Source organism: Salmo trutta, chromosome 13, assembly GCF_901001165.1.
Source record: "Salmo trutta chromosome 13, fSalTru1.1, whole genome shotgun sequence".
Lineage (NCBI taxonomy): Eukaryota > Metazoa > Chordata > Actinopteri > Salmoniformes > Salmonidae > Salmo > Salmo trutta.
The window spans coordinates 49,570,116-49,587,694 of NC_042969.1; the positions used below are offsets into that span (position 1 = coordinate 49,570,116).

Here is a 17,579-nt window from a genome sequence, read left to right on the forward strand (position 1 = left end):
ATATGTAACTGTAGGCCTTATAAAACATTTACTCACATCTGTCATCACTATTATGTTGATTCATTCATTCCAGTTAATCATGTTGGATTAAAAACGTACAGGCAGCCTAGCCAGACCAATTTTGAATATAAACTACATTTGATCACATTCACATTTTCGCCTGACACACAAATGGACTATAAATACATAACATTACCAATTAGTTACCCAGACCAGATGGACTGGGCGCGTAGGATGTAACGTTATGCAGCTGCTCTTAATAACAGACTACAGTTGATCAGACTGAAAAATAGTCTCGTTTTCATCCCATACAGCATGTCAGATTTCAAATGTGCTTCGTTGAGCTCTCTTGAATCTACATTTTGATGGGTGATGCGATGGAAGCTATCATATCATTCGGAATTGTTTTCGACATTCTAGAAAAGACAGTTGAAAGTTTGATATGTTCAGCAAGTAAAGCGTCGTAACGTGCAATTACCCCTGCAAGCTCCTTGTAGTTGCCCTTGGCGGAACTTTCCCTCTCGTCGTGTACTCTATCCATGCAGCTTTTTCCCAGAAGCTTGAATCTGATGTGGGCATTTATATGCTTCCTGCTTTTGTTTTGCCATTTAGCTGAGCGATCGATGTTCTTCATGTCACTGTACCCACCTTTCGACCAAGGCTCAGACTTTCCAAAAAGCAGGCAAGGTCAGCAATACAGGCGGCTTGATGAAAGGCTCCCTGTTAATCAGCTATACTTTTGATACCAGTTGGTCTTGATACCAGTTGGGTCTCCTTCTTCATGAAACTGATCTCAGGCAGAGGTTCACCCTCATATTTAATTCACACTCTTTCTGTGTACCCCAGAGAATGAAAGGGGTTCTAAAACAAAAAGTCCACAACTTTTTTGGGCAGCATTGGCCATTCTTCCATTCTAGTGTAGAAAACTGCACTCTAGCTGGTAGCTAGCTAGCTATTGAAGTTATCAAGGCTAACTTTCAAAAATGTTAAATAAATTGCATTAACTGGACACAAATAAAGGTCTAAAACCAAGAAAACAATTTATAATATACCTCTTCCATCTCCTGTAATTTGAAAAAACGAATTTGAATTGAGTAGTATTCTAAAAATGCTCATCTATCACTTTTCACTCTTAATCTCTATCCAACAATGTCACCAAGCTTCTCAACACATAGAACCCCCATAATGCTCTTTGGCACAATCCCAATAGATAACATTAGGTTTGTTCTCTGATCCTAATTCTATGATTGGATGGACAACATATCAGTCAACTGCAAAAGCTTTGATTGGTTGGAGGATGTCCTCCAAAAGTGGTCATAATTACCATGTATGTCTATGGAAGGGGTTGAGGCCTACGAGCCTCCTAGGTTTTGTATTGAAGTCAGTGTAGCCAGAGGTGGATGGAAGTGAGCTGTCCTCCGGCTACACCATGGTGCTACACCAGACAGTGCTGTTGAAGTTACGGTAGACCTTCATTGCAAAACAGTGTATTTTAATCTATTTGGTGACATAAAACTATACTAAACATATTCATATCTAAAAAGGATATCTAAACTTTCTTTGTTTTTTTTTTTAATGAAATTTCACTGAGGAGGATGTTCCTCCCCTTCCTCCTCTGAGGAGCCTCCACTGATTCACACATAGTCAATCAAATTCTCAATGGGTACACTAATTGGGAGAAAAATGTAGCATTACATGAAGATCTGTTTGTTTGCCTGAGCACTTCTCTCACTGCCTATATCTGCATCCAATATCAGACCTACATTGGCATAGACTGGGACCAATCTGTATCTCTCTCGCTCTGTCTCTCGCGGACTTTTCCCTAACAATATACTGGTGCGATGGTGAGTCAAGTGAGCTCATAGTGCCAATTCTGGCTCACTCATGTTCATTTGTACTTGTTCTGTCTCCCCCGCTCACTCTCCTCCCTCCCTCTGCTTCGGTCTGTCTCTCCCTCTGCCAACACTGTGTCCTTACCTCCACACTCGCTCACACTCCTTTCTGTCTCCCTCTTTCACACGTTCCTTTTTGCTGCTCTCTCTCACCCCCCTCCCCCTCTCCTTTTTCTCCCTCAGCTCCTGAGGAAGAGGCACATAGGGAACGACATCGTCACAATAATCTTCCAGGAGCCGGGAGCGCTGCCCTTCACCCCTCAGAACATCCGCTCCCACTTCCAGCACGTGTTCGTCATCGTCCGCGTGCACAACCCCTGCTCCGACGGCACCTGCTACAGGTAGGGGGGGACACCAACTCTCACCATGGCATCCATTATGCTGCTGTTATTGGTCGGTTTGTTGATGGTTGTTTTTTTTTCCTCCCCTCTCATCAGTGTGGCTGTGACGCGTATGAAGGACGTGCCTCCCTTCGGCCCGCCCATCCCCAGCGGGGTGATGTTCCGTGACCCTGAAGCCTTCCGCAACTTCCTCTTGGCCAAGGTGATCAATGCAGAGAGCGCCGCGCACAAGTCTGAGAAGTTCCACACCATGGCCACGCGCACGCGACAGGAGTACCTCAGAGACTTAGCCGAGAACTGTGTGAGCAGTACGCCGCTCGACTCCGCGGGAAAACTCAACAACCTCATCTCGCTGGCGTCGAAGAAGAGAGAGCGGGCGCGGGCGAGGGAGGGGGCAGAGTTGGGAGCGGCCGGGGCGGTGGCGTGGAGGGTGCTGGCCCAGGACTTCAGTGGCGGCGGGACGGAGATCTCCTGCGCTCTGGGTGTGTCGGCAGAGTACATCCTCCTGGCAGACTGCAACACCAAGGAAGTGGTGTTCAACTGCTTCTGCGTCGACGTGATCGGCTGGACGCCGGAGAGGTTGGTGCTGAAGATCTTCTACGGGAGAGGAGACCACATCGCCGTCAGAGTCCCCGAGGGCTTTGCTCAGGACATCAGGGAGATGGTGCAGAGGTTAAAGGTGAGCGGGCAGAGGTCATAGAGCTGGGGAAGGTTTACCACATGTATGGTGGTGTAAGAGGCACAGGGGCAGGGAAGAGTTACACTGGATTTTTTTGTAGAAGAAATAGCCTGGGTACCACTTCCCTACATTGTTGCGTAAGACAATTAAAGGTTTGCTAAAGCAGACAGACAGCCACCCAGGCTAAGGTGGCCGCGATTCTTGCCAAGGGGAGGTTCAAAACTGATTCTGAAACAAAAATCCATGTTTGGCTGTTTTGTGTAATTATGTATTTAATGATGCATTTAAAACCACCAGCCTTTTGAAGCCTTTTTATTTGCTTAAAGCTCCTAGGCTCTCCTCCCTCCCTCTCTCCCCAGGCGCTGACGGTGGGCTGTGAGACGGTGGATATGACTCTGAGGAGGAACGGCCTGGGACAGCTGGGGTTCCACGTCAGGCTGGATGGCACCGTGGCTGAGGTACTTTTCCATTCCTTCCAAAAATATATTTCTGTAAAGTCATGTAAAATCCGTAAAAATTCACAGTGATATTATATTACACATTGAAAAAAAATAAATGTTGACCTGCTTTAGGTGGAGGAGTACGGCTTCGCCTGGCAGGCAGGGCTGAGGCAGGGCAGCCGGCTGGTGGAGATCTGCAAGGTTGCCGCGGTAACCCTGACTCACGAGCAGATGATCGACCTACTGAGGACGTCGGTCACCGTTAAAGTGGTGATCATACCGCCCTACGAGGAGGGAGGGCCCCGCAGGTCAGTGTGTGTGTGTGTGGGTGGGTGTGTTTGTGCCCATGTGTTTGAGTGTGTGTGCATTTTGAGTGTCTGTGTGTGAACATGAATGTGTTTGTGTCAAAGCATCATCCTGCCTCTAAGGATGTGTTGCAGAGAGAGAAGATTCACAACACACAGCAACACCAACAGAGCTGAGATATGCTGGCCAGACGTCTCTGTTCTGAGGAGAGTTTTGAGTGGGAGTGTGTGAAAGAGAGGCGAGAGGCACATGGTCTGAACATGTGTGAATTCCTGGACGTGGTGAAAGAGGAGAGGGAAAGAAAGACGGATAGAACGAAGTAACAATCAATGGAATGAATACACAATTTCCTTTCAAGCTTTCTTATTCCCCTTCTCGCTGTCTGCCCGTATTGCCTGTGTTTTTCACGTGCCTCTCACTCATCATCTCTCTTGCTATCTCCCCTTCCCCCATCTCTTTTTTTTGGCTCCGTTCCTCTCAACCTTTCATCTGAGTATGGGCCTTGAGTACAGTGGGATAATGAGGCTCTATTAAATACTGTGGGGTTGAATGTTACTGAGATGAATACGCACTGACTACACAGAGTGGGACTAGTCTCTACTCGATATATAGCCCAGCTTGGGTGTGTCCCAAATGGCACCCTTTCCCCTATTTAGTGCACGACTTTTGAATAGGGCCCATAGGGCTCTGGTTAAAAAGGTGCACTATATAGGGAATAGGGTGCCATTTTGGACGCGGCCCCCGAGTGTGCTGCTCCGTAGTCAGGGTCACATGGAGCAGGATGTCTGTTCTTGATTGAGTTGGGGGTTGCTAAATACAGTAATTGTGCTGCCGGGGCTGTGTGATGGCACAGTAGTTGGACTTCTTTAATGTGTAAGGCAGTTTAATTGCATGACTTAAACCCATTTGATACACACACTTGCACACACATGCTCACTCCTCTACACACACTACATAATTAGGCTTGTATTTCACTCTTTCTGTTCCACCCTCTTTTTTTCACCCCCCCCCATCAATCTCGTTTTCAATAGTGTGCCAGGAAAACAGATTGCATGAGATTAAGGCCTGGAATTTGCAGGAATAGGGAAAATAAATAAATATATAGAGGCGATTAATTAAAACGGCATGCTCTGTTTGAATGAAAAGGGTAGAAAAGGAGGGAGAGAGGTAGTGTGTGTACAGTAGGATAGCGGCATAGAGGAGCTTGGATGGGAAGACGTGTCTGAACACCTCTCAGGTGGGAGAAGCCAAGTGGGTGGGAGAGAGAAAGAGAACTGCCTTCACTTCTTCCTCTTTCTCTCCCTTCCCTGTGTGCGCTGTGGACAAGAGAGCGATATAGAGATGCAGTAGCGAGAGAGGGTGTGTGTTCGCTCGCGGAATGTGTGTGTGAGAGAGAGAGCTCTAGCTGTCAGGCCGGCCATTGCGATGGAGCGGTCTCTGGAAGTGGCCCCCCGTGTTTTCTGTCTCTAAGGTTGGTGCTCTGGTGTGTGTGTGCACCGTACGTGTTCTTATCGAGTGTCTGTGTGTGTGTGTGTGTGTGAGGGTTGTTTTGTGACTTGACATTGGCAGTTCTATTTGTGTGGGATCAAGTTTTTTTTTTCCCCAAGGTTGGTTAGTACACTCACTGGTATGTGTTTGAGAGTGATCGCGAGACCACCATATGCCCATCATTCTACCCATACAGTGTCTCCTGGTATCTTTCATACAGACAGTGCATGTGATGTTGCGATGTCCCCTCTGTGTGTGTGATCTGTTTACCTTAGCCTGCAGCGGTAGTAGTAGTAGTTGTTTGTTGTTTTCTAAAGCAGTCTTGGGCTTAGTGTGACCAGGCCAGTGTGATTGAGCTTAGGTCCAGGTCAAATAAAAGGGGACAGATCACACACAGAGACACAGACAGGACAATCTGCCCCTGTCCAGCTCTTCTTTCATTCTCTGCTCCTCCACTCCTCTAGTCCTCTCTTGTTCTCTTCTTGTCCGTTACCTAGGCTATATTCATATTTTCTTTCCCTTTCTCCACTTCTCATCCCTTTCCCTCCTTTTCCTTGTCCTCTAATTTGTTCAGGTAACCTGTCCCTTTCTTCCCTTCTCTTTACCTGCCCTCTTTTCTTTCCCCCCTCTCTTCCCTTCCCCCGCCGTTCTCTCCTCATCTATATTTTCCCTCTCTTCCTTAAACTAGTCTGTCCTTCCTCTCACCTCTCCGCTCCCTCCCTGTTGCAGTGATGTACATTGTCTGGTGTCTGTGGCGGTGTGGTGCCTCTTTAACCTCCGATACCAGACTTTAGTGACGAAGGATGAAATATGTATGTGCCATTTCTGCTCAATGCTTTAGTGAGGATGTTGAGAGGGGTAAGCCTGTCATGCCGGGTTAAAGAGGCATCTATCGCTCTCTTGAGTAGAAAAGGAGAACACCCCACTGAAACTGATAGTGGTCATTATTACGTAATTGACGATGTTCCTTTGAATTTGCCAACAATGTTCATGTACCGTTCATTGTATTATTGATAGTGCAGTGACTCATAATGTCCAGATCATGACTGTTTAGGGGAAGTTGAAGAAAACGCTGTTATCTCACTAATAAAAGTATTTAACTGGAGTGGCCTAGCCTAAAACGACCATTTCCACACGCCTTGCGTGTATAAACTCAATGCAAGTTGACACATCTAGGCTACATACACACGACTAAAAGGCTGACCGAGAGCATCTTTATGAGATTAGCGGTTTATCTTATCGTGCTTCTGTCCAGCGACAACTGGGCTGACTGAGAGGTTAGGTCATGGCTTCTATCTGTACGTATGCTCATAGAAACACACACACTTGACCGAGGCCTTACAGTAGAGGATGGAGTCCTGATGTTGCAGTAATCTGCCCCCCCTGTTTCCATCCTGAGGTAAAATAATAAGCTCATTAGTTCTCATTAGGAATATGCTGGAGGAGAGTATGGAGGAGTTCGGGGGTTTTCACCTGCTCGGCTTAAGTTCAGCTTGAGTTCGACTGCAGCTCCTGTGAGCAAGGTGGACCTCTTATCTGAGTGCTGTGTGTGTGTGTGTGTGTGCACGTGTGCGTGCGTAGCCACTGACATTTTGTATGCAGCTATGACATTTCTAGTTGTTGTCTGGTGTTTGTGTATAATCTATGTGAACGGTGCAGTCTTGCAATACCACTGACTCTCCATTCCCCCTCTCTGTCTGTAGGGGCTGCACAGAGGAGTATGAGATGAAGACCATGGAGCAGAAGCCAGAGCCTGAGCCTGTGGCAGCAGGGTACCGGCCCTCCCCTCGCCCCCCTGATTGGCGCTGGGACAGCCCCCCCGGCCCTCCTGGCCTGCACAGCTTCCCCACCCCTCAGCGTTGGACCCCTATGGGCCCCCCACCACCCCAACCCCGCTCACACAAAGCTATGGTCATGCCCGTCCCATACAGGGAGCCCCAGCACCTCTCCAACAAGAGGTGCGACACTGACGTTTGTTTGTTGTGTGTGATGTGTTTGCCTTGTGCTTAGGCACTGGTGGAGTTGCCCTTGTTTGCTACAGTGTATTGAGCGGGTTGTCCTATGCTTATGGCCTGGTGTGATTCTCATAAATGCTCCGACAATGAGGCTATCCTTATAAAAACGTAAAGCGTCGCTGTAGGTGGAGAACATATGAGTGATTTCACACGAAACCAGGACAAAAAATACCATGATTTTGGGGATTTTTACAAAATGTAACCCATAGAATGGTTCTTTTGGTGGAAGTTTACATATATTTTACATTTGTATCTAATAATTTAGCATAATTGAGAAATAATTCATCAAAGATGTCATATTTATGATATTTTGGCCTTACCAAGGCCTCCTTTAAGACTCCATGTTTCATCTGTAGGTGCTACAAGGCAAAAATGTGTCATATGAAGCTTTACCGCTTGCTCTGTAATAGCCCTATGTGGTATTTCCTATCTTCTGTATACCACCCCTACCTTGTCACAACACAACTGATTTGGCTGAAACGAATTAAGAAGGAAAGAAATTCCTCAAATTACCTTTTAACAAGGCACACCTGTTAATTGAAATGCATTCCAGGTGACTACCTCATGAAGCTGGTTGAGAGAATGCCAAGAGTGTGCAAAGCTGTCATCAAGGCAAAGGGTGGCTACTTGTTTAACATTTTTTTGGTTATAACATGATTCCATATGTGTTATTTCATAGTTTTGATGTCTTATTCTACAATGTAGAAAATAGTAAACGTAAAGAAAAACCCTTAAATGAGTAGGTGTGTCCAAACTTTTGACTGGTACTGTATTTTGCTGTGTGACTAGGGGCTTTATTTTGGGAGCACTGTGCAACTATGAAAGAAATCTACCAGATAATAATTGTTGTAACAAGGCTTCACTTTACCGTTGTTTCCAAGTGACCTAGAGAAACAATTAAGTACGGATCCGTTAGCATCACGTTTGATAGAGCAAAAGTGGCTTGCTTCTAGTTAGACCAGGTCAAAAGATCTGACCCGTTACCTGCGCAACAGTTTTTGTCTTCCTATAAACGATCTCCGGGCCCGCACTTTACATTCATAAACCATGTCGTGGGCCATTCTTAAACTCATCAACGTTGTTAACCATTTTGCACTTTGTTCAGTCATGTTACCTCGTTGGCTAGCTAGCTAACAACCTGGTAACCTTACCAGTGTATCCAAACATTTGGGTGCACAGAAAGAAAGGAAGAGGGATAGCTTTCTTCAGTAGATCAATGATCATACAAATCAATGAATGACGGATCTCTTGTATGTTGTCAACACAAACCTGAGGTTTTTTAAAGAGACCATGCAAGATTTTCAATGTAATGTGTCGCAATAGGAAAATAGTGCACTGAACAACAACAAAAACTCAACATGCAACAATTTCAAAGAGTTACAGTTCATATAATGAAATCAGTCAATTGAAATAAATGAATTATGCCCTAATCTATTCATTTCACATGACTGGGAATACAGATATACATCTGTTGGTCACAGATACCTTATAAAACTAAAAAAGTAGGGGCGTAGATCAGAACACCAGTCTGTATCTGGTGTGACCATTTGCCTCATGCAGCATGACACATCTCCTTCACATAGAGTTGATCAGGCTGTTGATTGTGGCCTGTGGAATGTTGTCCCACTCCTCTTCAACGGCTGTGCGAAGTTGCTGGATATTGGCGGGAACTGGAACATGCTGTCGTACACGTCGATCCAGAGCATCCCAAACTTGCTCAATGGGTGACATGTCTGGTGAGTATCCAGGCCATGGAAGAACTGGGACATTTTCAGCTTCCAGGAATTATGTACAGATCCTTGCGACATGGGGTCGTGCATTATCATGCTGAAACATAAGGCGATGGCAGCGGATGAATGGCACGACAATGGGTCTCGTCAGGGTATCTCTGTGCATTGAAATTGACATCGATAAAATGCAATTATTTTCATTGTCCGTAGCTTATGCCTGCCCCTAACATAATCCCACCGCCCCCATGGGCACTCTGTTCACAACGTTGACATCAGCAAGCCGTTCACCCATACAAATTACATTTTATTAGTCACATGCACCAACAATGCAGTTTAAAAAAATAAAAGTAACAAGTAATTAAAGAGCAGCAGTAAAATAACAATAGCGAGACTATATACAGGGGGTACTGGTACAGAGTCAATGTGTGGGGGCACCGATTAGTTGAGGTAATATGTACATGTTGGTAGAGTTATTAAAGTGACTATGCATAGATGACAACAACAGAGAGTAGCAGTGGTGTAAAAGAGGTAGGGATGCAAATAGCCCGGGTAGCCATTTGGTTAGATGTTCAGGAGTCTAATGGCTTGGGGGTAGAAGCTGTTTAGAAGCCTCTTGGACCTAGACTTGGCGCTCCGGTAGCGCTAGCAGAGAGAACAGTCTATGACTAGGGTGGCTGGAGTCTTTGACAATTTTTAGGGCCTTCCTCTGACACCGCCTGGTATCGAGGTCCTGGATGGCAGGGAGCTTGGCCCCAGTGATGTACTGGGCCGTTCACACTACCCTCGGTTGTGCCTTGCAGTCGGAAGCCAAGCAGTTGCCATACCAGGAAGTGATGCAACCAGTCAGGATGCTCTCGATTGGTGCAGCTGTAGAACCTTTTGAGGATCTGAGGACCCATGCCAAATCTTTTCAGTCTCCTGAGGGGGAATGGGCTTTGTCGTGCCCTCTTCACGACTGTCTTGGTGTGCTTGGACCATGTTAGTTTGTTGGTGATGTGGACACCAAGGAACTTGAAGCTCTCAACCTGCTCCATAGCAGCCCCGTCTGACAATTGGGACGTGCTCAGTCTTATTTTTCCTGTAGTCCACAATCATATCTACAATCGACTCCATGCACACTGTCTGCCATCTGCCTGGTACGGTTGAAACCAGGATTCACCCATGAAGAGCACACTTCTCCAGCATGCCGAAGGTGAGCATTTGACCACTGAAGTCATTTAGGACGGCAGTCAAGTTTGTGCAGAAATTCTTCGGTTGTGCAAAACCACAGTTTCATCAGCTTTCCGGGTGGCTGGTCTCAGACGATCCCGCAGGTGAAGAAGCCAGATGTGGAGGTCCTGGGCTGGCGTGGTTACATGTGGTCTGCGATTGTGTCGGTTGGACGTACTGCCAAATTCTCTAAAATTACGTTAGAGGCAGCTTATGGTGGAGAAATTAACATTCAATTATCTGGCAACAGCTCTGGTGGACATTCCAGCAGTCAGCATGCCAATTGCACGCTGCCTCAAAACTTGAGAAATCTGTGGCATTGTGTGACAAAGCTACATATTTTAGAGTGGCCTTTTTTTGTCCCCAGCACAAGGTGCACGCGTGTAATGAGCTTGCTGTTTAATCAGCTTCTTGATATGCCACACCTGTCAGGTGGATGGATTATCTTGGCAAAGAAGTCATTCTCACTAACAGGGATGTAAACAAAGTTGTGCAATTTGTTTTTGAGAAATAATCTTTTTGTGCGTATGGAAAATGTCTGGGATATTTTATTTCACCTCATGAAACATGGGACCAACACTTTGCATGTTGCATTTATATTTTTGTTCAGTATAGAAACCTAATATTCCACAAATGACTTTGTAATTTTCATGACAAGTATTCGTATCAACATTTTAGCTTTAATAAATTAATGTATTTACAATGTTACATATTCGTTTCTAGGGCACAACATAGGCCCAATATAGGCTGTTTCTCAATCAGTTTTAAAAAATCTTATTTTCTGGTGCTACTCAATTTCATTTAGTGCTCCTAACTTTTTGAAGTTGGGAGCACCAGTGCTACCAATTAAAAATGTTAATTTAGAGCCCTGCCTTAGAGTATATTATGCTCAACAATATATTGAAAAATGTCTTCTACTTTCATTCATTAATGTAAATGTGTTTATTGAAATCAATATAGTACTCTTTACAGTGCACATTAGTAACGCTTCGTATGACACTGAATTCTGCTTTATAGCACTTACAGATTAAACATTACGGAGTAATTATGGAGTCCTGGGTAAGGCAAAATGTCATAAATATGCCAGCTTTGATCAAATATTTCTAAATTATACTTTTAGATACAAATGTCATACACTATATTTACAAAAGTATGTGGACGCCCCTTCAAATTAGTGGATTCGGCTACATGGCACACAGCCATACAATCTCCATAGACAAATATTGGCAGTAGAAGGGCCTAACTGAAGAGCTCAGTGACTTTCAACGTGGCATCGTCATAGGAGGCCACCTTTCCAACAAGTCAGTTCGTCAAATTTCTGCCCTGCTAGAGCTGACCCGGTCAACTGTAAGTGCTGTTATTGTGAAGTGGAAACGTCTAGGAGCAACAGCGCAAAGGCGGTAGGCCACACAAGCTCACAGAACAGGACCGCCGAGTAGTGAAGCGCATAAAAATCGTCTGTCCTCGGTTGCAACACTCAGTACAGAGTTCCAAACTTCCTCTAGAAGCAGTGTCATCACAATAACTGTTTCCATGGCCGAGCAGCCGCACACAAGCCTAAGATCACCATGCGCAATGCCAAGCATCGTCTGGAGTGGTGTAAAGCTCGCCGCCATTGGACTCAGTGGAAACGCGTTCTCTGGAGTGATGAATCACGCTTCACCATCTGGCAGTCCGATGGACAATCTGGGTTTGGCAGATGCCATCAGAACGCTACCTGCCCAAATGTATAGTGCCAACTGTAAAGTTTGGTGGAGAAGTTATAATGGTCTGTGGCTGTTTTTCATGGTTCGGGCTAGGCCTCTTGGTTCCAGTGAAGGGAAATCTTAACGCTACAGCATACAATGACATTCTAGACAATTCTGTGCTTCCAACTTTGTGGCAACAGTTTGGGGAAGGCCCTTTCCTGTTTCAGCATGACAATGCCCCCATGCACAAAGCTAGGTCTATACAGAAATGGTTTGATGAGATTGGTGTGGAAGAACTTGACTGGCCTGCACAGAGCCCTGACCTCAACCCCATCGAACACCTTTGGGATGAATTGGAACACCGACTGCGAGTCAGGCCTAATCGCCCAACATCAGTGCCTGACCTCACTAATGCTCTTGTGGCTGAATGGAAGTAAGTCCCTGCAGAAATGTTCCAACATTTAGTGGAAAACCTTCCCAGAAGAGTGGAGGCTGTTATAGCGGAAAAGGGGGACCAACTCCATGATTTTGGAATGAGATTTTCAACGAGCAGGTGTCCACATACTTTTGGTGGATCAAGATCAGGTCCTCTCTATCCATATAAATAATGATCTAAAAGTTATAACTAATCATAGATCAGCACTCATACTCTACGACGCTTTATGAATATAGGCACTGACTTTAAACTCCGCTGTCCCCTCTGCAGGCCGGTGAGTTTCCCTGAGAACCACTACTGCCTGTCGCCAGCGGGGGGCGACAGAGTGCTGCCCTACAGGAACCCCTCAGCCAGCTTCTCCTCCCCCTCTGGCCTGGGGGGCATGGTGGCCCTGGGGGGCCCCGTACTCAGCGGGACCTTCATACGCTACAAACCCTCACCTGACAGGTCAGTCAACAGAGTGTGTGTTAGTGTCTTTGTGTGGTGAGTGGATTAGTGTCTTTGTGTGTGTGTGTGTATCTCTGGGGTTGTCTCTGACTGGCTCTGTGGTTGTCTCTGTTTGTGTGCATTGAGGTATCATTGAGGACTCCATTTGTTTGTATTGGAGGAGAATGTCACTCCTTCCTGTTCCCTGGCATTTCCTTTGCATGATACTTGACAGGCTTTTGGCGGTTGTTGCTAGGAGTGGTAGCTAACTTGCTGCAGTCCTTTGACTGATTTGACTGTCGATCTTCTGTCAGTGAGACCTGTACGAACACACTCTTGGATTAAGACTCCATTGTGTAGTTTTACCTGTGTGTTTGGTGATTAGTTACATCCTGCCCAACCAGAGAAACAAGTTTGAAATAAGCGCCACCGGGGAACATAACAAAAACAGAATCTGGGAAATGCTCTTAAACATATTTGTGTGTGTTAGGGCTGTCCCCGGGGGGGAAGAAATATATTGGTCGACCGAGAATCGTCTGCTCGATTGGTTGAAACTTTAAAACGTGTATTTTTCCATATAAAGACACACCCTATATGTTTGAATAATTTCAACTACATGCACTGAGCTTGTCTGATGCTTTAAGCGCACTGTTTGATTAAATAATTAAGACACAAATGACTCGATGGCCATGTTGTGTTAGAAGAAATTACAGCAAGGGCCTGTCTGACTGACGCACGTTGTCAGTCTCCCCTCCCTGCTGCAATGAAAAGGCACCACATCACAGCAAGTGTTTATCGCGCTGTTCGTCCTGAAGCTGCAACATCATTTCAGCCATTTAATTTCTTACTTGTGTCTCTGAATGAAAAGTTCTGTTACCTAAATCCCTCATTTGTTTAGAAAACATATTCTCTCTCTTTACTTGAAACATGTAAGCATTGCATGCATGTGACCAATAGGGCCTGACCTATACCCTATCATAAAAACTTCAATACATTGGTAATAACAAACTCCAAACACCATAACATGTGACAGTAAAAATGGATGCGGAGGACGTGAAAAAGAAACTCAAAACGGGTTAATGTTTACTGGTTGCTCAGGAGGTAAGGGGAAGTCAGATCTGTGCGAGATTTTTGACTTAGTTGTGGAAACTACTGGAGATCAATAAAAAGGAGGGTATAGAAGTAAGAGTTGGGCGAGTATTGTGTAAGCAACACTAAATATATTGAAATATATATAAGTTACAGAATTGACTAAACAGGATGCGCTCTTAGGCCTACAGCTCAGTGGTGGTTATACAAGGCTATTACTATAAGAAGCCATAGAATGATGACACCACATATTATTTTAATGATGATCATAATAATCATTGTAATAACAATAAGTAGAACAGTGTAAACAGAATAAATTATAAGTAATACCGAAGTCTGTTCTAACAGGCTTGGTGCTCACGGTATCAGTAGGCTATTAAACAAACACTCAAACAGGCAACAGAAACAGGAACAGTCTTACTTGTGTAGATCTATATGGATGACTATTAAAGCCAGCCACGTTTAAGTTAGGCTATTGATTATAGACCCAGTTAAGTTAAGGTTTGCTCTCTCCTCAATTTTTCTTAGACAATTTTTCCTTAATTGTCTAAGAAAAATTGAGGAGAGAGTTTCCTTGTCTCCTCAATCCGCTGCTGCCTCCGCCACATTGTTCTCAACACCAATATGCTGGTTAACTTTGGTATTATGCACATGGCAACAAAGGGAAAGGTGCCAATTCAATGGTGCACTGACGATTGTTTCAGAACCACAGACAGCGACCTCTATCCAATGCGTCAGAAAGCTAATTTGTTATAAAATAGTACCATTATTTTTTACATATAACCATATACAATTTCAGTATCACATCTTAGAGAAGTGGTCACCAACCGGTTGATCACGATCGACTGGTTGATCTTCAAGGCATTCCTAGTCAATCACCAAACATTTCTGTAGAAAAGCCAAAGATCAAGGCTTGGTCTCGTTTTTTTAAATGTATTAATAAAAAATGAGGGGGCGCTGTTGTCGGTAGTTGCACTTGATTCAGAGGTCCTGCGCACCGGGTCAGCAAAGTGGTCATATTTTGAACCATTTAATTTTTCTGAAATTACAAACTCTGCCTATCCGGTGGACTGGGAGATCTGTGGCTAAATCGAGTGCGCCTACTACGCTGGCCAATCGAAAAGCTCGAATTACCGTGCCGACAGAGCTTCCACGACCCTGGCTACAGCAAAGTTTGATACGTAATATTTTATAACTATTAAAACCATGACCACAGAGAGACTGTCAAAGAATACAGCAAAGAGCTGCCGTTTTTAAACAGTGAGTTAATGTTAACGTTTTTATTCAACACTAAAACATGAAACGTGCTTCTCCGTACAGCCGCTCGTAATGCAGCTGGAATGAATGACTATCCAAGTGTATCGTTAGCCCTTCGTTTTTATTATTATTAGCAACTCGTCGTCTCTTTTAATATAAAGGAATATTTCACTTTTTCTGGTCAACATGGGAACAACATGAATTTGTGGATCAAATCAAAATAAAATGTTATTTGTCACATACACGTGTTTAGCGGGTGTAGAGAAATGCTTGTAACAACAAGATGCAGTGCGACTCGAGTTTAGCCATCAGGTGGAAGACTGTGTCCCCTCTCTGGTCAGTCTCACCGGAGGAAAGGATGGAGAGAGTAGGGACCATGAGATGCGGACCCAATGCTGCTCTCTCCCGCCCTGCGCTGAGACTACTGCCGTGTTTAAAAACAACTGGGAACTCAGAAATCTCCGATATCAGTGCGTTGAAATAACTGGGAACTGGGGGGGGGGGTCGAACTTGAAATTCCAAATCGAAAACTCCGGCGTCTTTCTAGAGCTCCCACTTTCCGACCTGAAGATCACTAATGTCATGATTTGACCTAGTTTATTTCCCCCAGTTCCCAGTTATCTTGAAAGCACCATGACCATCCGATGCCGATACAATCAGTCCATTTACATTTACATTATTTACATTTTTTTAAGTCATCTGTTTTTTTTATCTGAGCGGTAGATTTTGGCTTGCTTTTTTTTACTTCGAATGTGATCTTGACTCAGAAAAGGTTGGTGACCACTGTCTTAGAGTGATGGACTGTGCAAACACTGTCTTAGAGTGATGATCCTCCGCAATGGATTAGTCCACTGAGACAGGCGTTTTGTGCACCATAGGAAAAAAATATATCAATTTGCGACTGCTCGACTAAAGAAATCTCAATGGACAAACATCCTTATGACCAAACAATGGACCAGTCAACTAAATGGAGTCAGCCCGTGTGTGTGTGTCTGTGTGTGTGCCTAAATCTGAGTCTGTGTAACCTATGTGAGAGTTAGGGCTGGGCGGTATGGCCAAAATATCATATCCCAATATTTTTAACCAGGCTTGTGTGGTATACCATATTATACCTCCCCCCCATTTTTTTCTAATAAATTATACAGTGACATGGTATGTTTGTTTACAAAGAGCACAGTGGAGAAAACATGTCGCTCTACAGTTGAGAAGCACAAGAGTGGTGATCAAGTTGCACATGAAATTCACTACCAATGTTTGCCAGCTATAAATATCTTATAACTATAAATGAACTATTTAAGATGTGCCAAATACATTTTCTCCAGTTCAGGGCTCCAGCTATGCATTTGGTTTGCTAATTTGCTAGCTATAGCGTTAAGTGGCTAGCTTGCAATATCAAGCTTCTTGGTTGGAGCACAGGCAATCAATCCCCTTCTGGATCAAGTGTGAGTAGCCTTTTGAGATAGTTCTACAACTCTACGACCTGGGTTGGCTGTCCTGTTCTCTTGCCCTTGTTAGCGTTTAGCTAGCATCCGCTATGGGAATCCGCTAGTACTTTGTTAGCATATAAAAATATTTGCCGGAGGATAAGGAGAGAAGGCTCAAGTAGCAAACGGAGTAAACTAAAAAAAACAGAAAATGGCGTTTTACATTTAACGAACCAAACATTGAAATACCGTTGTAGAAGGTAAAGTAAAAACCCAAACCAGTCCATGCATCAAAACTGGTATATAGTACGGTATTACGCCCAGTCCTAGTGTGTGTGTGTGTGTGTGTGTGTGTGTGTGTGTAACCTCCCTGTTCCTCTTATATCTGTATAGGTACGGTTCAGCCCAGCGTCCCCTGCTGGCCTACGAACCTCATCTCAGTCTGGACATCACCTCTAGTGGAGAGTCCTCATCGGGCTTCACCAGCCAGGACAGCACTATGGAGCGCTGCAAGACAGGTACACAAACACATATGTAGACAAACATACAGAACACACACACTGTGTGTGTGTTCTGTATGTTTGTATACCTCTTTTTTTTTCTTTTTTTTACTTTAAGTGGCTAGCTTGCTTTGTGCATGACACAAGTAATTTTTCCAACAATTGTTTATCGACAGATTATTTCACTTATAATTCACTATCATAATGCCAGTGTGTCAGAAGTTTACACTAAGTTGACTCTGCCTTTTAAACAGCTTGGAAAATTCCAGAAAATGTCATGGCTTTAGAAGCTTCTGATAGGCTAATTGACATCATTTGAGTCAATTGGAGGTGTACCTGTGGATGTATTTTAAGGCCTACCTTCAAACTCAATGCCGCTTTGCTTGACATCATGGGAAAACCAAAAGAAATCAGTCAAGACCTCAGAAAAACAATTGTAGACCTCCACAAGTCTGGTTCATCGTTGGGAGCAATTTCCAAACACCTGAAGGTACCACGTTCATCTGTACAAACAATAGTACGCAAGTATAAACACCATGGGACCATGCAGCCGTCATACCGCTCAGGAAGGAGACGCGTTCTGTCTCCTAGAGATGAACGTACTTTTTGTGCGAAAAGTGCAAATCAATCCCAGAACAACAGCAAAGGACCTTGTGAAG

General features: G+C 44.5%; 1 protein-coding gene across 2 annotated transcripts in view; it reads left to right on the plus strand.

Annotated features, from left to right (window-relative positions):
- The window catches only part of sipa1l3 (signal-induced proliferation-associated 1 like 3), a 102,419-nt gene that overhangs the window by 76,928 nt on the left and 7,912 nt on the right, over window positions 1-17,579 (plus strand). For both annotated transcript variants that reach the window (XM_029772367.1, XM_029772368.1), the window contains exons 8-14: window positions 2,076-2,233; window positions 2,330-2,912; window positions 3,272-3,370; window positions 3,485-3,660; window positions 6,850-7,104; window positions 12,495-12,671; window positions 16,814-16,938. In XM_029772367.1, coding sequence (XP_029628227.1) covers window positions 2,076-2,233; window positions 2,330-2,912; window positions 3,272-3,370; window positions 3,485-3,660; window positions 6,850-7,104; window positions 12,495-12,671; window positions 16,814-16,938 — 1,573 coding nt within the window. The remainder of the gene's footprint in view (window positions 1-2,075; window positions 2,234-2,329; window positions 2,913-3,271; window positions 3,371-3,484; window positions 3,661-6,849; window positions 7,105-12,494; window positions 12,672-16,813; window positions 16,939-17,579) is intronic.